Source organism: Lissotriton vulgaris, chromosome 6, assembly GCF_964263255.1.
Source record: "Lissotriton vulgaris chromosome 6, aLisVul1.2, whole genome shotgun sequence".
Lineage (NCBI taxonomy): Eukaryota > Metazoa > Chordata > Amphibia > Caudata > Salamandridae > Lissotriton > Lissotriton vulgaris.
The window spans coordinates 1481293983-1481321747 of NC_141694.1; the positions used below are offsets into that span (position 1 = coordinate 1481293983).

The following is a 27765-nucleotide window of genomic DNA, read 5'->3' on the forward strand; positions in this document are numbered from 1 at the left end:
AATGGCTGCATCAACATGAAATATGCCGGAAAAAGCAGAGCGCCGCAGCGTGTGGAAAGTACAGATACCGACCGGCTGTGTACCAGACGCACAATTCATTTTATACCTAATCTTTTATTATTTTTATTAAGTGTTTTGAAAGTAAATAGGGGGAGGCTAAGATGCATGACTAATAGCTAAGCCCGCTGAAAGCTGGAAACTGGTTATCAAAAGCTACCAAGACTTTGCCCTTCCTCTGCATTGAGACAATCGGTAATGAGGGAGTTCTCGAGCGGCCTATTCTCCAGCCTCAAGGAGGCCCGGGATACAGAATCCTCAGGGGAAGGTAACAGTTTATCCCCCTCCACAAATACAGAATGCCTCATTTATAGACGAGTAAACGGATTTTTTTTTTTTTTTAAGAAAATCCAAGTCAGTGCCTAAAGCGTTCAGGGAACAGATGGGCACGATACCGCTTTCCTAAATACCTTCAAAAGCTATTTCAAAAGAAAAGGTAATCTGCTGGGTCACACCTTATTTTGTCCAAGCTCACACAAATCAACTAATACAAAAACCACCACATAGAATGGGCTAAAAATACTTTCTGTTGGATTTGCTGGAATTAAGTTGTTCAAATGAAGGTGTAATGCTTAAAGGTTGGTCCAATTTACCTTTAAATTAATCAGCCCAACAGTTAAATCCCAAGACATGTCGAGTCGTCCACTTTTGTCTTAAGATGAGAATACTGCAGTTGCCGGCGACGCTGGGTATTTGTCAAAATAAACATGGCTAATTTTTAAGGCCTGGCAACGTGCAGAAAAATCAGTGCGATTAGCCAGTAAATCCCATTTTAAGAAACCTTTTTATGACTAGGGACTTCTGCCACTTTACAAATGTATTCCTCTAAGCCCACTAATGCAGTTAGCCTTTTCAATCCATTGTAATATCCTTGGACAGGCTCATTTTGCATTAAATACACTGCAGAAAGCTAAACTGAAAAAAGAAAAAAAAAACGGACTTGATCCGGGCTTCCCCTTTGTTCTCAGATAGAGACCGAAAGTAGTCCTGCGCTCCTGCCACACACTTTCATCACCAATTTATAGGAACCCAGAGTGCAAGGAGAAGCAATGCGCGCCATTGTCTTGGGACTTCAAAGCGGCTCTCTCTCCACAAGGGAGGAAATCCTCTCCGTCAGCGGCGCGGGCCGCAGGTGGGTGAAAAGTTATACACGAACCCCAGTGCCCCACAGCCTAAGACCGTCTCGCTGACCCACACGCCGCATTCCTGACTTTTTCCCGCATTCAGGCTCTGGCCTACGGGGACTTCAAAGAAAAAGTAATCAAAAAGTATTAGTTTGAGCAGCATGCGGCAGGCATTTTGCCACTATCGACGCTATAGCAAAACGTGCCGCGTCTCGGCAGTTCAGAATATTCCAGAACCCCAAGGTCCCCTCCCCCAACATTACCGTCCAATTATTAAAAGAACTCCCACATACGCCCCACCGTTGTTTGCCAAACTCACGCTGAAGTTCATTTGCATTGCTCATCATGTTTGTTATTTAGAGCCTGAGTGTATTTAAACAGACAGACAGAATCCCCCCCGAACCCTCTTCATTTAGTGTGAACCTGCTAGGCTCCAGACAAACTTCTGAAAAGCGCGCGCTCCCACTCACCTTCACCTCCTGCTCGGCGCCGTCCGTCAGGGCTCTGCGCGCGGCGCTGGAGAGCGAGCTGGCCACCTGTGGCTGCGCCTCGAGGAGTCGCTTCAGCTTCAAATCCACCAACTTGCTGTGCTGTCCAGCTAAACATGCAAAGGGCAGGAGCAAGAGCGTGAGGGATGCATTCAAACGGGAGGCCTGTTCAACAGTACTCGGCACACGTAACTACAATTTTTTAAAACAAATAATGAAACTTGAGAGGCAGGCAAGAATTATGAGACGCCGGAAAGCTATGCATGCATCGAGTTTATTTATACAAGCCCTCCTTTAGTTTTTTCCTTCAAACAAACTTGCACGAGTTAATTCTTGGCTCCAGGTCAACTCTCGAGTTGTACTGGAAGGCATGACATAAGAAGAAAAAAATGAACCTGACAGAATCTTCAAATATTAAATTACTATATACATGTAGGAACTCGCCCTCCGCTCTTTTGTGTACATACATGCTCTCACGACAAAAGAACATCACTAAGTGTGCAACAGAGCAAAAAAGTTGAAACCGATTAAATGGTTCTAATATCGCAAAACAGTTGAATGATAAACACCTAAGCACCTTTTCTTTAGGCATGCACATGTACTTTTTTGTAAATAGGTGGCATCGGTTCAAGCACTCAGTCGTCATGAAATAGAAAAACATTTCCTAACGCGAGCGTATATTTTCCCATCAGATGGAAACTGCAAAATATATGTATGAAATAAAAATTGTCTTTTAACATGAACACCTACAATGACTGGAAGTACACACTTGATCACTGTGCATTGAAGCGATGACGTGGTGAGGCACACCAGGCGCCAATCCGTTTGAGGCGGCATGTCTGTACCTAGCACCTTTCTCCAGTACAGACGGTAACACCATCAGTGCTTTAAGTGGGACCAACATGTGGGGAGTCTTTAGAAAGAGCATGGCAAAAGAAGAGTAATGAAAGATCCTTTTAAAGAGGCCTGACCTGCGTAATCAAGACCTGGCTTAAACGTGTTAACTAGCATCTGTGCTTCAAACAGACTGGAATCGGACCAATATCTGGGTGCTTCTCAGAGTTTTCTATTATTGAAACTAGACACATCACACAAAACGAACATACCCCTATACAAGCCAGACCTATTGCCACTGCCAACGCTTGATAGCAGTATCAGATAAAAGAGTAACAACAATGAAAACGTTGTAAATGACGAGATTATAAAAATGTTTCACTTCTGAAAATATGAGATGGTGAATTACACATACCCAAAGGTACGGGTAATCTTCGGAGTGTGTCAGACTTTTGTCCTTCCTTTCCAGGGCCGGACTGGGAAGTGAAAGCAGCCCTGGCAAATATTGCCAGACCAGCCCCCGTCCGGCGCGTAGCGAGCCAGCCCCCCTCCGGCGCATAGCTCGCGAGCGCCGTCAGCGAGCCCGACGGCCACTTGGGGGGTTTGGGGGGTTCTCCCCCCCAGAAATTTTTCAAAAACGACAGACCAAAATGGTGAATTTTACAGTACATTTTTCATTACATATTCAAATTGTATCAACTTTCAAAGCACAGTAAACAGTAGATGATGACCTTAAAGAACATCAGGTTACCCACCCAGTCATATGTATTCATAGGCATTCTTTCAGAGAGCACCACAAATAGACACAAGTAGTGAATCAGAGAGAACAAAGTAAAAGTGAGACCAACCCCCACATGGTGTGTAGCAAGCAAGCGCCGTGAGCAACCACTAGGGTGAGTTTGGGGGGTTGAACTTCTACCCCCCAAGAAAATTTGGGAGACAGAAAAGCCAAAACAAAGCGCGAGAGAGAGAGAGAGAGAGAGAGAGAGAGAGAGAGAGAGATAAAGAGGTAAGAGAGAGAGAGAGAGAGAGAGAGACAGATAAAGAGCCGAGAGAGAGAGATAGAGCTAAGAGAGAGAGAGAGAGAGAGAGATAGAGAGAGAGAGAGAGATATAGAGAGAGAGATATATATATATATATAGAGGGAGAGAGATATAGAGAGAGAGATATATATATAGAGAGAGATATATATATATATAGAGAGATATATATATATATATATAGAGAGATATATATAGATATATAGAGAGAGATAGAGGTCACCAAACCAGCAGCCTGATTATAACTTTAGAACTAACATGAAAACTCTCAACAATGCCATCAAACCCATACACCTCACACACCCACTTTTATAAGCATTCCAATAACACATAGGAAAGAACAGACACACCCCATATTAACAAGATCTACCAAGAACCCAAGCAGGTGGATTAGCAGACTCTACTAACACAGGTTAGGTGGAAGATCAAATTATCCAGACTCTACTGTGATATGTCTACAAGTACTAGAAGTGGGCGAGCAAAGAAATTAACAGGGAGAGCCGAGACAGAGCCAAGCCAAGGGTGAGCTCTGGCTGTAAAAGCTCATGCGCGAGCTGAGCCCTGAAAATCATGCAAGAAACAACATATTAGAATATAAGTTGTCTTCAAAATTTAAAAAAGTGTTTCTTTAATATTGAGTGTTTCACCTTAGTCCATCACATTGTATCTCTGCATCGAGAAGTATTTATTGCAAGCGAAAGGTTTTAAACTGAAATTTACAAATATTCCTGCCCCCGCCATGCTAAAAATGCTATTAGTGAACTAAGAAGCAAGTGAGTTGTCATTTCTACCCTATATGTGGCCTAAATTCTTATCATACAGAGAGCAACATTAAATCAATCACAAAAGAGGTTTTTTGTACTGCACACAACCCAAACACACTTATTTGAAGGTGCTCTGATAATGATGAAAAAGGAGGCTCTGAGGCAAAATATTTGCTCAGGATTACACTGTTTGGTCAACCACGGAAGCCGGGGTTGATAGCAGATTTTTGAGTTTCACACTGTGCAGTTCAGCCACTTGATGGTTATCTCTTTCTGACATCAAAGATTAATGGTTTGTCCTTAATTCTTGGAAGAGGAGATTAGCGTGTGGGTGACACAATCCACATTTTATTTTCTTACATAGTGCGCACTTGTGAAAGCTTAACAGACAAAGACCACCTTGCATGCTGTTTTTTAAATGTTGCAGGTAGATTTGTCAGATTTACAGAATGCGGAGCTGAGGCCAGGATTTAAACCTTGTTCCCCCCCATGTTACATGGTTGTCAGCTGTAGCCACTAGGACACATAACCTTCGTTCTTTTTGGGCTCAAGATTCTAAGATGAACCCGAGCTGAGCCAGAGCCGGCATTCACCTCAAGCCTGGTTTGAGCTTTGCTTGCTCCTGTCTAGCAAGTACAACTGTTATGTAACATAACATAAAATAACATTTGATCTCTAATTGAGTCATATCCTTCCATCAGTTGAGTGCTTGCTTTTTTTCAGTTCAGATCCTTCTGCCACGGTTTTCTATGATAGACCCACCTCCACTGGTGTGAGTCATTCCTTGCTTGACTTTAATCTCATTTGCCTGTGGTTTGAGGTCTATACTTCCTCCGAGGAGTTTAATTCTCTCCTGGATTGAGTCCTATCTTCCTTCTTTTTAATTTTTTTTTATTTTTATTTTATGTAGCGCAAACTCGACCCGAAGGTATAAGCCAAGTTACATGAGCACCAGTTGTGTTACAGATGGACACATTCATTTTGTTAGGCAAAGGGAGATTAAGTGGGTTGCCCAGAATCACAGGATGTTGAGCGTCCCTGCTGAGACTCGAACCCATTTTCCCAGCTTCGAAGTCGACTGCTCTAGCCGTTAGGCCACAACCTTGGTGGGGAGTTCTAGCATCTATGGACTAGTTGAATCTTATAAATTAAGTTGTCTCATGGTTAGAGTTCTATGCCTCCATTAATTGAGGCCTATAATCCAAGGGGTCGAGTCCAAACCTTCATTGGTGGGAGTCCTACAGTCCCATGGCCTTATCCTAGTCAAAGACTATAACCAGGATCTTGTCTCATGTCCTAGCAACAATAACCCTGGTGATGTACTCCTGAGGAGAAATGACCAGAAACCTTTACAATATTTGGCAAAGCAGCAAACCTCAGCCAGGCTTTAAAGATCACTGTGTATAAAACAGCATGTGTAAAGAGCTCTCATGAATATTCATCATGTGCCTCGTGTCTGAGCCCAACCACTCCAGTAAGGTAGGGTTGTGAATTGGGAGTGGCAGCTACTGGGATCCGTGTACAAAATAATTTATCGATGGAATAGATGGTGAACTGGGTCAACTCCCCGGTTCAGCTCTTCAATGTCTTTAAGAGAGAGTTGTTGTTGTGTATTAATGACATATAATTAAAGTTCCCATTCTGGTGAGCGCTATATGATGTAGAGTTGGGCAAGCCACTGAAGCTCTAGCCAGGCTCGAGTCAAGACAGATGCCTGTCTCTGGCTCAGCTCGAGGTCCTCTGGACCCCTCAAGACCAGAGGGAGCAGAGCTCTGCTTTGCCGGCCAAAGCAAAAGGGATACCAATACTGTGGCTTAGTTGTACAATGTGATACATGGCATCAATCCCGGCTGAACACATTTTGTGGCGCTAGGCAATATTTTATTCCACCAAGCACCTTTTTCTTCATTATCACATCGAAAGTGCCTACAAACACGCGAGCTCAGGCTGTGGACTGTACAAAAGTCTGAATAGAATATGAAGTTGCTTAATTTCTGATAAATGTTGCTGTCATCTTGCGAGAAAAACGTCAGTCATCATAAGTTCAGTGTAATTATGAGTGACTGTTAGTCACTCATAATTACACTGAACTTATGAAAATGTCACACACATAGCAATCTGAAACCTTGGCAGCTACGGCTGGGCACTGGCAGGCTCTAGCTGACGACTCCGACTTAAAAGACAGTAAAAATAGACAGCTAACAGGGGGACATAGTCACTCATAATTACACTGAACTTATGAAAATGTCACACACATAGCAATCTGAAACCTTGGCAGCTACGGCCGGGCACTGCCAGGCTCAGGCTCTAGCTGACGACTCCGACTTAAAAGACAGTAAAAATTGACAGCTAGCAGGGGAACATAGTCACTCATAATTACACTGAACTTATGAAAATGTCACACACATAGCAATCTGAAACCTTGGCAGCTACGGCTTGGCACTGACAGGCTCAGGCTTTAGCTGACAACTCCGACTTAAAAGACAGTAAAAATTGACAGCTAACAGGGGAACATAGTCACTCATAATTACACTGAACTTATGAAAATGTCACACACATAGCAATCTGAAACCTTGGCAGCTACGGCCGGGCACTGGCAGACTCAGGCTCTAGCTGACGACTCCGACTTAAGTAAAAATTGACAGCTAACAGGGGAACATAGTCACTCATAATTACACTGAACTTATGAAAATGTCACACACATAGCAATCTGAAACCTTGGCAGCTACGGCCGGGCACTGCCAGGCTCAGGCTCTAGCTGACGACTCCGACTTAAAAGACAGTAAAAATTGACAGCTAGCAGGGGAACATAGTCACTCATAATTACACTGAACTTATGAAAATGTCACACACATAGCAATCTGAAACCTTGGCAGCTACGGCTTGGCACTGACAGGCTCAGGCTTTAGCTGACAACTCCGACTTAAAAGACAGTAAAAATTGACAGCTAACAGGGGAACATAGTCACTCATAATTACACTGAACTTATGAAAATGTCACACACATAGCAATCTGAAACCTTGGCAGCTACGGCTTGGCACTGGCAGGCTCAGGCTCTAGCTGACAACTCCGACTTAAAAGACAGTAAAAATTGACAGCTAACAGGGGAACATAGTCACTCATAATTACACTGAACTTATGAAAATGTCACACACATAGCAATCTGAAACCTTGGCAGCTACGGCCGGGCACTGGCAGACTCAGGCTCTAGCTGACGACTCCGACTTAAGTAAAAATTGACAGCTAACAGGGGAACATAGTCACTCATAATTACACTGAACTTATGAAAATGTCACACACATAGCAATCTGAAACCTTGGCAGCTACGGCCGGGCACTGGCAGGCTCAAGCTCTAGCTGACGACTCAGACTTAAAAGACAGTAAAAATTGACAGCTAACAGGGGAACATAGTCACTCATAATTACACTGAACTTATGAAAATGTCACACACATAGCAATCTGAAACCTTGGCAGCTACGGCCGGGCACTGGCAGGCTCAAGCTCTAGCTGACGACTCCGACTTAAAAGACAGTAAAAATTGACAGCTAACAGGGGAACATCTTAACGAGGGAGCTGAGGAGCAGGTGGTCAGGGGGAGAGGCCTTTCTCTTGTTGCCGCGCTTGGTTTCTCTCGTCCACATTCATGCAGAGCGTGGGGCCTGTGAGATCAATCGGCCTGCTGCTGGGCCCGGCCCCTGCTGAGAACACACTAGTTCTTACAAAATACCCTCCTCTGAGGCCTGCCGCAGCACACTCCTTAGGACAAGCCCCCACATGCATCAAACTCCCGTTTTGCGATGCCAAATTTGCGATTTTTACCGAATCGCAAATATGGAATCGCAAAACGGGATGCATCATTGAAAGAGGATAATATTTGCGATTCGGTAAAAATCGCAATTTTTACCGAATCGCAAATATTATGCGAATTCAAATGTGCGATTTCGCATTTCCCATTGATTCCTATGGGCCAAAAGGCCCATAGGAATCAATGGGAATTGCGAATTCGCAAATTGGAATTCGCAAAATGTTGATGCATTTCATGGGTGCAGGGGGGGGTCCAAAGGACCCACCCCTTGCACCCCTGAAATGTTTTTTCAAATGGATGTTTCACACACACATGTCCTAAGGACATGTGTGTCTGTAACATGAAAGTGTTTAAAATGCAAATTTGAGCATTTTAAACATTTTTCGCAAATTACCACGAGGTTCCCACTCGTGGTAATTTGCACTTGCAATCTTCAAGATCGCAATTTTTTCAATAAATGATGCATTGCATTTAAGGAATCGCAAAATTGCGATTCCTTAAATGCAATCGCATTTTCCAAAATCGCAAAATTAGCGATTTTGGACAAAAAGCAATGATGCATCCCAAAAAGCATTTTTGGAATCGCAAACGGCCGATTTTAAGGAATTGCACCGTTTGCGATTCCAAAAATGCTTGATGCATGTGGGCAAAGATGCCTGAACACATCCACCCGAAATTATGTTTTCTTTGCAATTCACACCGAAACTGCTTTAAATCGGGGGATGGGAACTCAGGCCTGACAGCTCCCTGTGCTATCAGTTCACCAATAAGGCCTCGCAAAGACCTGGCAAGCCTCTGGATAAATTGCATTTTCCAAGGGTTAATTAAGCTGTCTTGAGCCAACTTCAGTGTTTGCATTAAAGACAGACAGTCAAGATACAGTCCACACTTAATTCTTTACTGTTTCGCCTCAATATGAGCCTTCTTCGCCCCCTTGTCCAGTATCAGCCCCTGCTGCCCTGCTCCGATCTCAGCACTCGTACTGCCCCTCTGTATACTAAGCCCCTTTAGATCCCTGCACTATACTCCGTTTTATACCTGGTCTATATTTAACACCCTCACGGCTTCATTCCAATGGATGTTTACTCTCCTTTGCACCATCTGCTAATATGATGCAACTTTCATGCCCTAAAGACAGTGTGCCTATCCACAGTGCTAATGTCACTTTCATCATGCTACTTTCATATTAAACTTAAGTTAAAAACAACTGTTCTCATAGAAGTGAATTCATATAAAAAAAAATAAAGACGGGTAGGCTATTTTGAAGGCATCATACTACCAGGGTAAATTCAGATTTGACCCTATAAACTATTACTAGAACAATCAATAACACAACCATATAATACATAAGCTATTGGAAACGGTTATAAACACAGCCCGTCCTTTCATTAGTGTGATATGCAAATATACAAAATATCCCAAAGACACTAGGTTGCAACATCAATTATAGGCAGGAAAACTAGAATTATGTGATTCTGCTGCATTTCCCACAGTTACAGATTTAACGCATTTGCCACACAATCCATCAAGTGCAGCACAATTTGCAGATGCTAACAAAAAATTCTGGTTCTAGCCAAAACGGATCAAAAGTTACTAAAAGCATGGGAACGTGTTCCTGTACAGTGTAGGCCCTTTACATTGGTTGACTGATCATCCCTCAGTTGTCCACTGACACATTTGGGTGTTAAACCAATACTACAAAGGTGACATATTTAATTAGATAGTGTTGCTATGCGTAAAAATGACAACATCATAAAATAGTACTATAACAAAATGGCCCGTAACATGCCAAAATGTGTTTTTTTAATAAAATAATGTACTTAAATACTGCTCCATAATTCCAGTTGCTATTGTTATAGGTAAAGTGAAAGAGGACAAATAATGGATGAAATCATTGGTGTAGGTGTTCTGTTAACATTCGTGCAAAAGCGACGGAAAATGACCTCAGGTGGAAATTCAATATAACCTAACAGCTACCACAAAAAACAAAACGGAGAAATGTTACTTAAATACTCTAAAATGCTCCGAGAACAAGTAGCCCGGTGCGGTTACACTTACTCACTCACAGTCAGTCACGCCGTCACTCACGGACCACGGGTCGGGCCGTGCTGTTGGTGGCAGACACAGGACAGGAGGGCTGCCTACTTCCAGGGGCGGGCAGCGTGCCAGCGGCCCTGGGGCTAGGCTAGCCACCCCACCACAGTACAATAAATTAAATTATGGTGGCCGCTTGGCGCTCCGGACCTCTCCTGGCTCTGGCTTGCTCTCATGATCAGGGCCTGCAACCTGCTGTAGTAGGGAACACTGACTGCCCCTATTCAATGCGCATGCGCGAAAGACAGCACCCTAGGCGGCGCGCAGACGGGCTGGAGGAGGCAGGGCATAACTGCGCGCTGCGCACAGTCAGGCACCTCCTTCTCCCCCAAGTTAGGCTTCCGCTTTTTTTTTTAGGTTGCACCGCACGTCAGTACAAAGGTCGACAATCAGGCTTGTTGCTGCCTGCTGCAGTGGTACTGTCTGGGTGGGGGGCCGGTTTTGGATCAGGGGGCCGGTTTTCGGTCCGACCCGACCGGTACAGCGTGTCAGTGTCAGATTGACACTGACACGCTGTACCGGTCGGGTCGGACCGAAAATCGGCCCCCACTCACAAAACCGGCCCCCTGATCCAAAACCGGCCCCCCACCCCCTCCAGCCTACCGGGGGATTGCCCGGTGCCCGAAAGCACCAGTCCGGCCCTGTTCCTTTCACACCACTTTCATCCATAAGACACTCACGTCCTCCTTTCCCCAAACATCTTTTTGAAATTCTCCATTTGCATACCTCAATTATTTTCTTTCTTTTCTTTAAAGCATCTTTTTATTGATTTTAAATCATGAAGTTTGCACAAATCATACATTCGTTATCAAGTTACTTATACAGGAAAATAAGAGTCAATAGGTATTAGTTCAAAGTCCATCACATCTAAACATGTAGTTGGCACTGCTCACATTCAGGGCCTCAATTCAAATTATTTACCACACGGGTCAACTTGAGTGCCTTTCGACACTAGTTATTACCCTACATCCTTCTAAAATCCCTCCAAAGTTCCCATACTTTCCCCCACTTTAAAGGCCACCTTTGCTCTTTGTACACCACTTGTTCTGTGTTTTGACACCAGTCCATGTCAGACATCCATTCCCTTAATGAGGAGGGTTCTGACTTAACCCCTACCCTGGCAATGTTTATCTTTGCCACCCCCAGATCTACGGTGACCCATATACGATGATACCTGGGTCTAGGCTCGTCCCCGTATATATTTAATAGTACTTCCTTTGTACTCACTGGGACCATTCTGGATAACACTTGGGCCAGTACCCCCTTGATTTGTTTCCAAAATTCATCTCCTTTCTTTTTATCACTGTCTTGTCACCCGTCCTTTCCCCCCATACGCTTTTCTCTTCATATGTAAACGCACCACTTTTTCTTTTCCGTTGGCGGTGTCAATTTTTCAACAGCAATGTATTCCTTCTTCACACACTTTCAAATAAAATGATAATTACTACTGCCACATATATTTCCATCATTTTGTGCACTCCGCAGAGGGGTCATTGCCAGGGGAATTAAGTCTGGACACCGTTATGATCCACCACTGTTGGGCACTGTGAGGAACTTGCACTTCAAGCCTCAGCTCTAGAGATCTCAATCGTACCCTGTCATGAACACATACCCACAACCTGAACTCACCCAGATATCTAGCCGCAATTCGGCTCACAGAAGACACTATCCCAGAGTTAACGTTATATGAAAATAAAACTAAAAACTCATATCTGAAAACAGCAAATGCTCTTAGGGAATGCAAGATAAAGCAAAACATGAAAAGTAAAGAGGGTCTCCATCACTGCCAATGTTTAACTTTATGGATTTTACAGTCATCTTACTGAGAGGTCTGAGCACTGGCCAGGCCAGCCCCCTTAAAGCCATTCAAACAAATTTAAATGTATCCCAGACAGAGCCGATCAGAGACATAATAAACAAGCATACGTCGTACTCAGTGGCTTCTTGCAGAAGGACAAGTTACTTACCTTTGGTAATGCCTTATCTGGTAGAGACATGATATAGCCGAAGATTCCTTTCCTTAGAAAATCCCAGGCATCAGGCTGGATCTGGAAGACTTTTGCTAGAGCAATACCCTTGCATGCTGGTAGGTGGCATCAGTTGGCTCTGCGCGACATTTGTCTGCACCGTAAGTGAGGTTTGCGTCACCTATATAAGCGCCACCTTGGCACGCTGACGTCAGTTAATTTTCATGACTTCAACGCCAGGAGCTATGAAGTGCACTGACAGTGGTGTGTTTAGAACAACTAGGAGTCAGCTCTGTCCCTAAAACTGTGTCCGCAGTGCAGGGAGAATGGGTGAGTCGGTAAGGAATCAGTGGTCAGATCATCTCTACCAGATAAGGCGTTACCAAAGGTAAGTAACTTGTCCATCTGACAGAGACATCTAGCTGCAGATTCCTTACCTTAGAATAGATACCCAAAGCAATACCATCCCCGGAGGATGGACTGCAAACCAGATTTGGCCAGGAAGTCCTGCAGGACAGAATAACCAGAAAGGCCGTCCCTGCAGACTTGACCATACAGGAAATAGTGTTTAGTGAACATGTGCAGCGATGCCCATGTGGCTGTATGACTACTGTCAAGGACTGGAACACCACGTTGCAATGCTGTAGTAGCAGCCTTAGCTCTGGTGGGATGAGCTCTTAATCAGGGGCCTGTTTCTTGGCTAGAGTGTAGTACATTTGATGCAGAGACCCCACATAGAGTTGGTCGTCCACCCAGAACTCTTTAGTCCGGTCAGGTAGAACGACAACGCTCTTATTGGGTCCAGACAGAGAAGTTGTTCCTCCTCTTTAGAGGGGTGTGGAGGAGCATAGAAAGTAGACAAGGTGACTGATTGACCCACGTGGAATTGTGTTACCACTTTCAGTAAGAAAGAGGCCCTAGTGTGAAGCACCAACTTATCAGGGAAGATAGTCAGGCAAGGAGGCTTGGATGATAGAGCCTGCAATTCGCTCACCCTCCTGGCAGAAGTTATTGCAACTAAAAAGGCAGTTTTGATGGAAAGCAACTGGAGAGGGCAGTTGTGCAGAGGTTTGAAAGGAGCACACATCAAGAAGGTCAGAATGGGGGGTGGCCAAGAAGCTGATGAGGAAGGCCGTGTGAGCTCTGAGCTCCGCACCGACCCCGCTCATTATCCTGTCTAGGGACCTGCTATAGACCCCCGGAGCACATGTGATAGTGGGGGGTGGGGGGGGTCGTAAATGTTCCCTGTCGGCGATTGAGTGACTGGGCGCCCTAGTTGATTCACGGCACGAGGAGGTGGCGCGGCCGATGCGAGATCGACCAAGATCGCGCTGATGGCGGCTCTGCGAGACCGATGGCAGCGCTGACGGAGGTGTCCAGAGGACTGTGCAGGAGCGGAGAAGTACGGCGAATGGGGCTTACTCCTGACGACAGTGGGACCACTGTACGCCAGAGAGCTGAGACTCCCGAGATCCTGCTGCTGCTGGTCAATGTGCCGGTACAGAGGGGCTAGGCAGAGTGGAGGCTTACCGGGTGCCGTGGAATCACGTCGGTGAGCATGGATCCCACTGAGTAAATCGGCGACACATGGGGGAGGGGGCAGTGCTTCACCCTCACAGACATTTCACTGCGGCATCACCCGGGGAAGACGGATATATGGAGTGATCCCTCTACGGGGTGTGAGTCGTCATTTTAGATGATTGATCGAGGAATGAGCCCGGTGGTGCGGGCGGCCCCGGCAGGAGATTCAGCGCACATATATGAGGACAGCAACTGGCTGACTGGGCACCACGGAGGCTAAAGCAGACACCATTGTGGACTTGGACTGTGATGGTGGTGGCAATGTCAGTGGAAGGAGGCAATGTGGAGGAATGGCCGCTGGGGCACAGACACTAATGAGGAGGGTGGCCGCTCGGAGAAGAGGGAACTGATGGGCCTGAGAAGAAAAGACCGGCAGATGCCTTAGTGGTGGCGCTCCCTGCACGGACTGATCCTTAGGCCTCACTGGTGCAGCTGCGGTCGGGCTGGATTGCCGCCCTGGCCATACCTTTGCTGTGAACTGACGCTGCGGGGGTAGTGAGGAAATCATAGATCCTAACAGCACGTACTGGGTTAACCTACTGGCGGCTGCAATAAGAAGGGGGAACTGGTGCATCGGTGGGCTGGCCGAAGCGGAAGGTCCTGGAGCGAGGTGACACAGCTGTGTGCGGAGCCTGAGATGTGGCCCTAGTCCATACAAGCGGTTCCTTCTGGGAAGAGTGGAGCAAGCTGGCAGGAGAACCTGACTCGGACCTGAGCCCCCAGCGGAGAAGGGAGATGGTGGTAGTGACTGGTAGATTGACCAGAGCCCTACTGGGTATTGGCTGGAAGTGGCTCGGAATAGCAGTGGGTGTTCCGCTATAAGGCTCGTTGTAAGGGCGGTGGGGAGAGACAGCCCTGGCAAGGGCACTGATTTGGCTCCTGAAAGCGGTACGCACAGCTTAAGAGAATCATTTGGAGAACGCGCTGCTGCTGGGACTTGCGGAGCGTCCATCAACGGGGAAGCCATTAGGGATACAGGGGGGAGCCCCTCTGGAACAGGAGGACGAAACAGGGGCGCAAGACAAGCAAGAATCGATAACGACGCAACCGGAAGGGATGATGCAACAACAAGTGGACCAAATCCTTAAGGCCATCACTTACACTAGGGACGCCCTCTAGAAGGACATTGCACACGTGGGCCTTCTTCGTGCAGATCCTGCTAAGCTAGCAGATTGGGTTAAGCAGACGGAAGTAACTTTGGTCAAAAGGCACCGGAAGCTCATATGGCAGATGTCACACACCGATTGCAAACCCTGGAGCGGAGGGCAGAGTATACTGAAGGGAAGAACCGGAGAACTAACATAAGCGTGGTAGGGCTGCCGGAAGGGGCCAATATGGTGGATTATTTGGAACACTGGCTGAGGACTGAGGTTGCCCCCGAAGACCTGACATCCTTTTATACTCTGGAAAGGGCACATAGAGCGCCAGCTTGGCCACTGGCACCTGGTAGGCCGCCCAGGCCGGTAGTGGCGAGGCTACTCCACTATAAGGATTTTTTTTTAAACTTGTTTTTATTGACATTTTACAATTACAGTAACATAGTGTAGCAAAGATCATTCTCACTGAATACATTGTACTGGTATTGATCTTGGACCGCTGGAGTATCTATACAGTTACTCGTCCAATATCCTGTCACTATGGAGGACTTTCTAGAAAATACAGCTAAACATAACTAGGGGGATAAACTAGGGGGGTACTCATGGGATGTCGGGGACAGATTGTGGTTGGAGACGGAAGTCGGCAGGTGCTTCGAAGTTGGAACAGGGTAGGGAATCGCCCAGGGTGAGGGGGTGGGGAACCCATGGTCGGTCCAAGTAAGTAGGAGTGGCGTGTATGTTTGGTACCGTACCCAGCGCTATAAGGATAGGGACCTTCTGCTGAATAAGGCTCGGACATCTGGCCCTTACAAAGTGGACAACAGTAAAGTGACGTTGTTTACGGATTACACACTGGAAGTACAACGCCGCCGTGCTTCGTTTCTGGAGGTTAAGAAGGCGCTACAGGAAGAGGGCCTCCAGTAGTCGATGTTCCCCGTGAGCCTCAGGGTGGCCATGGACGGTAAAACATATTTTAACAATAACCCCGAGGATGCCTGGACATGACTGGTCAGCCACTGATGAATAGTCTATAATGTATCGATCTCTTTTTCACCTTTGTATCCACTTGTTTTCTTACTTTGTCCTTATTCTTTTGCACACACGTTGAGATCTAGGTGACTCCGTAGTGATAGCATAGCTCTAATAGTTAGCTAATAGACCCCCTGTGTTTCTTATGGTGTATATCATGGCTGGAAGCATACAGAGTGGGCACGGGTGAAGCAGGATGCGGTATGGGTGCGCCAGAAGAGGGGCCATGCCTGCGGTCGCGGCGCATTCGAGGGTGCCGTTTTTGCGCTCAGAAGCCCACGAGACACAAACAGACAGACCGATCAGCAGTATTGCTAGCGGTCACAGCAATATCTCAAGAAAAAGAAGCAACATCACTTGAGGCGACAGAATCGGAGAAGTGCTCTGAGGACTCGGAAGCTGATGAATCAGACACGGGAAGTGCCCGGTTACCTCACCTGACGCTTGGGACAGCAGATGAGATTGTTGATGCCTAATATCGCAGAACTGCTTTATGAGGGCTAGTGAAGGAGGGGGCAGGGATATTTGCTATGCGGTGTGCTAGCTCATTTCCCTGCGGGTGATGTATGAGCAACAGTTGGAGGGGTTGACAGGGGTGGGAGGATACTCTAATTGCAAGGTTCCCTTATATCGCATTGCCTCACGGGATGTTGGGGCCTATTTATTAATGGGGACATAGCGTGGAATACTGGTAGGACAGGAAGCCGATCTGATACGGCTCTAGGCCGCCTCCCCCTATTTTTGTTTGTTTGTTTGTTGTTCCTCTGTAGCTACTAGAGGAGCAATTAGCGAGTCAGTTTGGATGGGTACTAGATTTGTAGGGCCTTTTCTGGGGAAGGGTTCTTGGGGACATTTGGAGTTTTTTGTTGGGGTAGTTAGAACCACCGATGTGTCCAGACGAGGGGAAAGGTGGAGGGTGGGATCTAGATTCCAGCATGGGGACGTTACTTGAACTAAAATGCCTAACCTGGAATGTGCGGGGGATACAGACAATGGTGAGACGGCACAAGGTGCACACTTATCTGGTACGTAGGAGAGTTCACATAGCCTTCCTTCAGGAGACTCATATCAATCGGGCTGAAGGGCCGGCATTGAAGCGTAGATGGAGGGGGCACATTTTTTACACAATCTATTCAGCTTTTGCGAGGGGAGTCCTGATATGGGTTAGAGCGGGAGTCCAATTCCAACCGACAACACCTGGTGGATCCAGAAGGGAGATTTGTGGTAGTTGCGGATCGCTTTAACAGTGCAGACGTGACATTGTGTATTGTATATGCCCCTAATGTTGATCAGGTGTCCTTCTTTAATCAGCTGTCAGGGAGATTAGCGCCTTATCTGACTGGCTCCGTGTTGATGGGAGGGGACTTCAACTCTATAGTAGATACTGAGATGGATAGGTCCCATCCTACATTGCCTGAGGCGCCTACACACAGGCTCTCCAAAGCCAGGCGTGAATGGCAGGATAGATGACGGTTAGTTGACACATGGCGTGCGCATCATATGGGGGAGCGGGACTACTCATTTTTCCGCATTATACGAATTACATATGCGGTTAGATGCGATATTATGCATACCTGATATCCATGCTAAAGTAAGCCACAGCTAATATCTTGCGAGAACATTGTCGGATCATAATCCATTGCTAGTCACAATACACTGGGTCCGGGAGAGATCTGTGGTACCGACTTGGCGGCTACGACCAGAGGCATTAGAGGACCCAGTCTTTTGGGAGCAACTTGGAGCAGGTATCGACCAGTACTTTAGTGAGAACAAGGGCACGGCATCTACATTGGCACTTTAGTGGGACACCTTTAAGGTGGTGGTAAGAGGTCTATGTTTCACTAAAATGGTGGGAGTGAGAAAAGCGCTACTGAACGATGTAGAGGCAGCGGAACAACGGCTACGCACAGCTGAGAGAGCTCAGCCGGAGAACCCGGGTGTACAAGGAGAAGTCTCGGAGGCTAGGGAGGCAATGCCCGTACAGGTTGAACGATTGCATTGCTTTGACCACAGAGCGTACCTGGAGAAGGCACACGCGGAAGGGGACAAGGCAGGCACGTTATTGGTGTGGCTAGCTGACCCGAACTCCAGAGGTACACCTATACTGGGTCTGATGGACCCGACGGGGGGATAGTATATACCCAGCGAGGAATTAATGGACTGTTTTTGGATTATTATTCTGAGCTCTATCAAAGCAAATTGGGGGATGCCGGGGACACCATTGGGGATTTCTTGTCCGACTTGGCACTTCTACAATTGGAGGAGGAACAACGGACCTGCAGGGGCAGGAGATCACGAGCAGCGAAATAAGGGGCGCAATTAAACATATGGCACGTAACAAAACACCAGGGGTGTACGGGCTAACTATATAATTCTATTTGGTATATGTAGACAGCCTGGCGCCGCAGTTGTTGGCAGTATTTCAAGAGGTACGGACATTGGGAATGATACCGACGTCTACCCGGGAGGCTGTTATTATACCACTATTGAAACCTGGGAGGGACACCAGTGAAAGTGCGGCATACCGACCATTATGAATGTTAACCACTGACTGTAGGATTCTGAGTAGAATCCTTGCGACTCGACTCCTTTCGTACATGGTACAGTTGGTCCACCATGATCAAGCGGGGTTCATCCCCACCTGGAATACATCTACTAATGTGTGACGCCTGCTTCGCATCTTGGGGGAAGACCACAGCTATGTACCCTCTGCGACAGTCCTATCGGTAGATGTCAAAAAGTAATTTAATATTCTGGAATGGCCGTATTTGTTTCAAGTTATGAGAGTGCTGGGTCTGGGGGAGGCTTTTGTGGGGTGGACGGAGTTCCTTCATAGGTCTGCGACGGCTCGAGTGCGGACGGGAGCAAAGATTTCCTCTTCCTGTTTGGTTGGACGGGGCATGCGACAGGGGTACCCCCTTTCTCCTCTATTATTTGCATTAGCCATTGAACCATTGGCTGCGCACGCCAGGTCGGGAAGGCACTACCTTGGTCTGGATTTACGCAGAAGCATGCAGTATATATTGCTTTATGCTGACGATTTGCTTATGTTTTTGGCTAACACGGGGGAAGCCCTGAATGGGGCGACGACTCTACTGTGCACATTTGGTGCAGCTTCGGGACTACGGGTGAATTGGGCGAAGACCTGCCTGTTTCCTGTGGCTGTATCAATGGCAGCTCCTGCAGGCACGGAAACTATTCGGTGGGAACCTTGTTGCTTGCCCCACCTTGGAGTTAATATTTTTCATAGATCTGAGGAATTGTTAGAAGGCAATATAGGTAGAGCTATGAGGGGTATCAAGGGTAGTCTAAAGTTTTGGGGCACCCTTCCGCTTTCGGTGGCAGGTCGGGCAGCACTTTTGAAGATGGTGGCGCTCCCCCAGTTGCTGTATTAGTTTAGGACGCTGCCGCTCTGGATCCCGAACTCACTTTTCAAGATGCTCCGCTCTATGATAGGAGGATTTCTGTGGGAAACGGCAGGCGGCGGTTAGCATTGACCACAATGATGCGGCCGCGGTAGGAAGTGGGATGGGCGGTCCCAGATTTCGAGCTATATTATCTGGCTGCTCAATTGCAAGGGCTTACCCAGGTGGTGGCTAGAGAATTTAGGGGCCCAGATGGCCCTGAGGGTCGGTGGATCCCACAACACATATTGTCCTTTACGATTCTTCAACAACAGCTGCGATTGGGGTCCCTTTCTCATGAGGAGCGATCGCTGAGGCTGTGTTGGAATTGGAGTCAACGTAGAGGGGGGATTGCGCGCCCATATGGCCCGGAGATCCCCTTGGGCATGTGCACCCCTCTTCCGCACGGGTGGACTGGACTGCTCTGGCCGCGTGGGAGGAGATGGGGGTGCAGGTACTGGGAGATTTATATGAAGACGGTGCACTCCTACCATATCAGGCTCCACAGGATAGACACGGTCTCTCCAGGGGAGATTTTTTATTGCATTCTGCATTGGTGACGGCAATTCAACGTCACTGGGGGGGCGTGGAAGAGTTCGCGTAATGCCAGGTTTCAACTGATTCACTTCTATATATTACATCGGGCGTATTTAACCCCGGCCAATATCAATAAGTATTTTAAAGTGGATACGGCTCACTGTCCATGTTGCAATTTGGAAGGGGCAGAGTTTCATCATATGATGTGGAGATGCCCGCAATTGGGAATGTAATGGGCTTGCTCTCTGATGTTACAGAAAGACGGATAGAGCCGGATATGGGTACGTGCTTATTACACTGGTTACAGTGAAAGTCACGAGTAAGTTCCTGGATTTAGGTTTGCTGTTGGCCAAAAGGGACCTCACAGTGTATTGGAAATCTAGGCAAGGGCCCAAATTCGCGTGGTGGAAGGCAGATTTAATTAAATGGGCAACAAGCGAAAGCATAGTTCGGCTTCAGCATGCCAAAAGATCTAACAATGATAAAGCACTAGAGGGTGCAAGGGCGTTGGAGGCCCTAGTAATGTCTCTGCAGGTTCCTGAAGTAGACTCAGAGGAAGATCGGCTCTAGAGCTACAGGAGAGTACACCTTGAGCTGATGGTCCACTAGTGGAGCCCCTGACATTTTGGAGGGTGATACTATTGCAATGTAATGATAAGAAGCTGGATTGAGTAATCCTGAAGGTACTGGACTAGATAACTTTGAGTAATGTAACATAATATTCTCTTCATGATATGACAATGGGACACACCGGTGGTTAGGGATGGGTGGGGAGGGAGGAGGGGGAGGAGGGATTGGCTTGGTTAGATGATTAAATGATTGACACCAAATTGACAAGGGCTTGCTTTGATGGGTGGTAGAGACTGTTCCCACTTATGATCCTTGAATATTGTAGCGTATTTTGAATCAGCAGAATTGATTACGGTTGGTTCACATGCCATTGTATAACTGTAATGACTGGGGCGTTGGGAACATGCCCCACAGAATCATGAATGTGCTGCATAATGAAGCAAGTTGTCGAGATATGGAATGCCAGATGTTTGTTGTCTGAAAATCAATTAAAAAAAAAAATCTTTAAAAAAAAAATCAGGAATGTGAGAATCAAATTAAGGTCCCACTGAGTTATGATGGTGGGGTAGGTGCCCCCTTAAGAAATCTGTGTTCAATATGGGATTTAAATATAGGGTTGGTCTGGCAGCCTAAACAAAGCAAACAAGGTCGAAAGGTACCCCTTAAGAGTGCCCAAAGCAGAGCCCTGCTGGACAAGGGTCAAAACAAAGACAAGGACTTGCGAGAGGGAGGCAGAAAAAGGATACATAGACCTTTCTGTACAATAGTTGCCCAATTTCTGCCACCGGCAGGCGTGCACGGCCTTGGTAGAGGGATGCCAGGCTGCCACAATCAAATCACAGACTTCGGGAGGAAGTTCGAATGCTGTCAACTGCCGCCACTCAATCTCCGCACAAGAAGGCGTAGAGTCGACAGGTACGGGTGGAAGATCCTCCTATAGGGGCCGCCTGATCAGAGGATCGATGCTCAGTTGGAGAAGCTAGGAATACCAGATTCTCCGTGCCCAGTTCGGAGCCACAAGAATGACTTGCACCCGGTCACTACTGATGTTCTTGAGCACTCTGAACAGGATTGGTATTTTTGGAAAGGTGTATAGGAGGCCTGAGCTGCACTTGAGACGAAAAGCGTTGCAGAGCGAGTGCCGCCTTAGAAACTCCAGTGTGCAAAACAGCACTAACCTACACCAACTTTGGTGAAACACTTCAGCAAAATTTCAAGAAAGCATTTCAACTGAACTGCATTTACCAGGATGCTATGGGGGGGGGGCTGTGCTGGAAGGTGAAGCAGTGTGCTCCCATACCCTTTTGTTTAAAAAGGCTCCACTGAGCTGACAAGCTCTTGGAGATGCACATGTGCGCCACGGAGAGGTACAGAGACCTGAGAGGATTGTCGCAGCTTCCTCAGCAACCCCAAATGATTTTTTTTTCCTCTCTACTGATGAAGTATAATATCCAAAAACACATGTCTAGAGATTAACACCACTAACATGCACCAACTTTGATGAAACACTTCAGCAAAAATTGAAGTAAGCATTTAAACTGAACTGCATTTACCAGGATGCCAAGGGGTGAACTGTGCTGGGAGGTGAAGCAGTGGGCTTCCAGCCCCCTTTTGCCAAAACTGCTGACACTGCACGTTCTCGGCAGAGGCGAACCGATCTAACCAGGTCTCTTCCTGCTTCTGAAATAGACCTTGTGCCACCTCCAGATGGAGAAGCTATGTGTGATCCACTAGGCATTGATGGCTGAGTGTGTCTGCCCTATCGTTCAGGGAACCTGCCAGGCGTTGAACCACCTGGGTTATGCCCTGCTGTTCCAGCCATTTCCAAAGATGCAGGGCCCCTTGACCAAGGGTCCAGTACCCTCACCTGCCCTTTTTGTTGCAGTACCACATGGCGGTGGAGTTGTCTGTGAACTCCTAAACCAGCATTCCCTTGATGGAAAGGAGGAAAGCTTTCAATGCCAAGCAAAGAGCTCGGAGCTCCAGAAAGTTCATGTGGAGTCCGGATTGTGCCGGAAACCAGAGCCCTCTGATGTCCACTTCTCCTAGATGGCCGCCTCATCCCAGTAGTAACGCATCTGTCACTACTGTGTGATCTGGTTGAGGAAGGGAGAAGGGTCTGCGTCCACTTCCTAATCAATTGTGGCTGGTCAGCCACCATTGCAGATCCTGTGCAGTGCCCTCCGAGATATGGACTATATCGGAGAGATTTCCATGATGCTACGTACACTGGAACTTTAGGTCCCTCTGCAGGGCCCGCATATGCCATCTGGCTTGTGTCAACAGCAGGATACAGGAAGCCATGAGGCCCAGCAGTCTCAGAGTCAGTCCCACCAAAATCCAGGATAGAGGCTGAAACATTGTTATCATAACCTGAATATCCTGGACTCGCCACTCTGGAGGATAGGCCAGAAACTGCACTGTGTTCAGAACAGCTCAGATAAAAGGGAGTGTCTGAGAGGGAGTCAGGTGTAACTTTGGAACGTTGATAGTGAATCCCAGCGAAAGCAGGACATTTGCTGCAGTCTGGGGCGAGCTTGCCTTCAACAGCCAGTCATCAAGATAGGGGAAGACTGGCACCCCGATCTGTGCAGATGAGCTGCAACCACCACCATCACCTTGGTGAACACCTGATCGGTGCTGTTAAGGCCAGAGGGGAGCACTGTGAACTAACAGTGCTCATGACCTACCGTGAACCACAGGTTCTGTCGGATGGGTAAACAATACGGGAATGTGGAGACAGGTGTTTTCGGGACCAGAAAGTAGCGGGAATAGCAACCACAGCCTACTTCTGGCCACCCGGAACCCTCTCGATGGCTCCCTTGGCCAAGAGAGTCCCGACTTCCTTCTGAAGCAAGTTCATGTGGTCCTCCATCAGCCGGTTGTAAGTCGGAGGCATGGAGTGAGGGATAGTGTAGAAGGGGAGGGAGTAGCCCCTTCAGACTATTTGAAGAACCCCCTTGTCCAAAGTGATATTTTACCAGTGGTGGAGGGGATGGCTGATTCTGCCATCAACCGGCCGCCCGTGATCTTGAAGAGCTGGACTAGGAAGGTTTAGAGTAGGGGGAGTGGATTGACTGGACCTCTGACCCACAGGGTCGAAACGAGCTGAGCCTATCGCCACACAGAGGTTGCTGAACGTGCGCAATCTTGTGTCTGTTGCAGCTGAAAACCGCTTCCGTGGCCACGATATGGGGCAAAAAGCAGACGGGGTCTGGTGGTCACCGAAAGGCCCACGGACATGGCCGGAGCCCGCAAGTCCTTAAAGCGGTCCAAGGCCATGTCGGCCTGGTCTCTGAAGAGAAAGGTGCCATCAAAGAGCATGCCCATAAGGGAAGCCTGCAGAAACAAGGGGTATACCCAAATTACCCTCTAATACCTGGGCATAGAACATCATACATAAACAAAGAAAATGAGTGTGGATATGCCATTAAGGAGAGGACTGAGATTTCTGTTGCTGCAGACTGCTTCACCAATTGCAAAGGGTTATTGAGACGAAGGCTCGTTAGGAGCATACGGTCACCACCGGAAGAGGTACTTCACCACGGGTTGAGGTTCAACCAGAGTAAGGGTGTTTGGAATTAGGGATTGTACCCCGTTTGAAAAAGGTGCTTTAAGTGCAACCTTAGCTTCACATTCCAGTATTGTAGGTTTAATTGCCCTTGTCCTGAGGAGGCCACAAGAAATTGACGGCTGAAATGCGTCTGCGTCGACAGCTTCTTGTAGAAGAGCCTCTATTACAATCCAAAAGTATCATTGTAATAACGGCAGCACATAGAGTGGAAAGGATAGAGAGGTGTTATACCTCAGGTGCTGTAAATACTACCTCTGAGTGTATCACCCAGATTTAATGTGTGAACACTAGTCATCAAATAACCTGTTGGGGTATTGGTAAGATAGAGTTTTGTATATATATAGTTTTTTCTTTTTGTCATATGTACGCGTATTGTTCTATGTTTTTGTATTTACGTATTTTGGAATGATTTAGGGTCAAAGATCGGTCCGATGGCATGTATGTGTGTTGAATTAATTTTGATAAAAGGTCTGTGTAGAATTATATATTTATGTTAGGGTAATTATTTTGTGCCCTACATTGAAAATAAATAAGATATGTATTCCTCAGTACTCATTTTCTTTGTTTATGCATAAGGGAAGCCTGGTCATCCCCAGAAAAGCCAGAAGTTTGGAGCCAGGTGTGGCGTCGAGCAGCCACCGTCGATGATATTGCTTTGTCCAGCGATTCGGTTGTGTCAAGCCCACAACGAATGATGAACCTTGCTGCATCTCTTCCATCTGATAACGCTTGGGAGAGAATGGCCCGGGCCTCCTCTGAGACCTGTGGCAGCACCTGCACAACAGTTTCCCACAAGGACTGGGCACAATGGCCCAATAGGCATGCAGTATTCACTGACCACAATGCAAAGCTGGCAGAAGAAAAAATATTCTTGTCCCATCTATCCAGCCTCTTGGATTCCCTGTCTGTGAAAGTGACAAGTGAGTGGAGTGTCATGTGCGTGCAGGGTGAGCGGTGTGTGACTGGTGCGAGTGTGAAAGTGAAGGATGAGCGGTGAGAATGAGGTGTTTCAGATATAAGTTAAACTCTTACTATTATGGCATCAATCCGGGATGGAGGGTGAAGGAAATAAATAACGTGCTGATCCTGCAACAAACTTTCAGTCTCCTGATTTGGATTGCCAGCTGATCAGATTTCTACCAGCCCCACATATAGCTGGTATTTTTAGCACTATCTGTGCATACTTCAAACAGCAAATATAAATAGAAAGCACTTTTAAATGTGTTCTAGGGCTGCATTAATTATCCTCGACTAACAATTAAAAGATAGAAAAGTCACGTTACAAATCAATGCATACAATTTTATTTACAGGCCTACTTAGTGACGAGGAGAGAACTTTGCAGACTCTTTAAACAACAAATGGTCAGTATTTTTATTTTGGAAAGGTGGCATCCCTACTCCTGAGTTGCCTTTTCACTAAATGAATTCTCCCACTCTGGCAGTAAAAAAATACAAATTTAAGGAATTGGCAGAATAGGGGCCCAGGGGGTACTGGAACCAGTGAAAACAGGCGTTTTCAATGCAATAGGTCTCGCATTTTTTAGTTAGAGCTATTGACCTTAAATGACAATGTGCTATACTTAGCGTTTTTGTTTGGCGTTGTAAATGACAATGTATTTTACTTATCTTTATAGAGTGGCTGATGATATTAATATGGGGAATTTTGTCTGTAAGAATTTTTAGTGATGTTTGTAAATGAATATTGTAATTCATTTTATGGGGTATTTCTTCCGAAATAAGCATCTCTACTACAATAGCTAGACTCTACAATAAGATTCCATTTAATAGCAAAAGCATATCAGTGTATTTCGAATTTTTACATATATTTTGACATTTCACCTCAGAATTTGATACAGTATATTTGCATTAGCGATAATTTCAAACCATATACTACAGCTGGTACTGATGCTGCTGATTGTGTACATGATGTATGGTAATGTAGGACCATTGCGTGCTACAGGAAGTACTTTTTCACTTCACTGAATGAAATGGGGAATTCGTATTTAACTTGATCCCGATTAACTGCAATGTTGAGCTACATAGCAGAAGCCCCAAGTCCATATAAAGACTTGTGGCCATGCAATTGTTACTTGCGAAGCAGAGGGTCGCAATGAGATGGATGAGCAAACTATCGCCAATATTTATATTGGATTCAAGGCCTAATATACTGTAAGATATAGCAGATGTTTACTCAATCCGAACAGTCCTGCAGCCAGACCCTGTTACTTTTGGGACCCACTTCGACATTAATTGATCACAAAAAGTAAGAGATAAGGATGTCAATAGACTAAATGTGGTTGTGTTGAATATATGTAGAGTAACTGTCTCCACTAAATTAAATAGTGAACTGACTGATTGCATGGGGTAAAGTCCGATGCAGATAGTGTGAAACCACTTTTACACCCCTCAACGTACACCCACTAAACAACTGTTTTAGGAACTGCTTGATACATAACTGCTGTTAATCCATGTGATGTAATATATAAAAATGTGACTATAGTATCAATGTGCTTATGCCTATAAAATGTCATAAGACATATATGATACATAGGCGAAACTGTTCAGAGAACTTAGAACAACGGATAGAATGTAGTTGTACATTAATAAACCTTAAAATACAGTATAAAATATGTCGAGCTGCACTCTTCTTCAGTTCTAAAGGTAACAATGAGAGGAAGCATATTACCTTCAACCATCGTTTCTTATGTCCAATAAGTCATTGGGTCAAGGAAATATCTTTAAAACATCTGTTCGCAATACAACTTTTACTTGCTCCCCTAGCACTTCTTCCTCATTCAGGACCTCCCAATCGTCTCAAACATAAAGGATTTTTTTGTGTGTTTCTGTTTCTGTATTGAAATGTTTGTAAACAATGTTGTGTTTTGATACGAAATAATCTTGGTGTGTGTGTTATGTATCTCTTGTGTGGTGTATTTTTCTATTGTTTGTGAACACGGAAAAATGGTGCCCACTGATCGGTGCAAAGTCAAGCTCCATATGTCACAATGATGTGTTGTGACTTGTGTTGAGTATTTCAGAGGGTGAATGTTTGTGTTCGGCCAAGGCATGGTCTTTCTCCACACTGACCATGGAGTGCATGATGTCTATAGCTTGTGTATGGTTTTATCCATTGTTTGCTAACATGGAAATGGTATAAAGTAGTTTGGTGCATAGTAAAACTCCATATATTCCAGTGTGAAATTATGTGAGTCAGCCGATCCTTGACTATGGCCTGCCAAGGTAAAGGCATCGCCAAAGCCACCCTTGGGGAGTGTGGTTTGTATTTTTTGTCTAGTATTCACAAACACCATAAATGGTGAAAAGTGGGTTAGAGCAAACTCAGTATGTCCCAGAAAAGCATAAGGTGACCACATGTCTGCTACTTCCACTGATCGCCCATGAAAGCAACCTAATATCTGTTGCACCATGCTGAACTTTTAATGGATGTAATTTTGTCTGTAACTTTAGCACTTCCGGGTAGCACAGAAACCAATCCCTAAACTTAAACATATTCCAGAGTCGTCTGTGGAGAAGTGTGGCTCAATGGTTAGAGCGGCAGACCCTGATGCAGAGGTCTGGCCCGGGACCAGGGTTCAATTCCCCGCCTCGGCGGGTCTTGGGCTCAAAATTCCACGGACCTGATAATTCTCGCCTCTGTGCCTATTCCAATCATGGAGTCCCACTCTGCAACTCTGGGCAATAGCTTGCTTAATCTCCACAACGGCCCCCACAACGCTAAGGATGCCTGGCCTCCACATTGGGGGTGCCCAGGAGTGGACGCCTCACAGGGAAAGCCAGGA

The 27765-nt window shown here is 46.3% G+C and overlaps 1 protein-coding gene across 6 annotated transcripts in view; it reads right to left on the reverse strand.

Moving 5' to 3' along the window:
* EHBP1 (EH domain binding protein 1) overlaps nucleotides 1-27765 on the reverse strand; it is a 1903610-nt gene that overhangs the window by 395764 nt on the left and 1480081 nt on the right. For all 6 annotated transcript variants that reach the window (XM_086927633.1, XM_086927634.1, XM_086927631.1 and 3 more), the window contains one exon: nucleotides 1652-1779. In XM_086927633.1, coding sequence (XP_086783759.1) covers nucleotides 1652-1779 — 128 coding nt within the window. The remainder of the gene's footprint in view (nucleotides 1-1651; nucleotides 1780-27765) is intronic.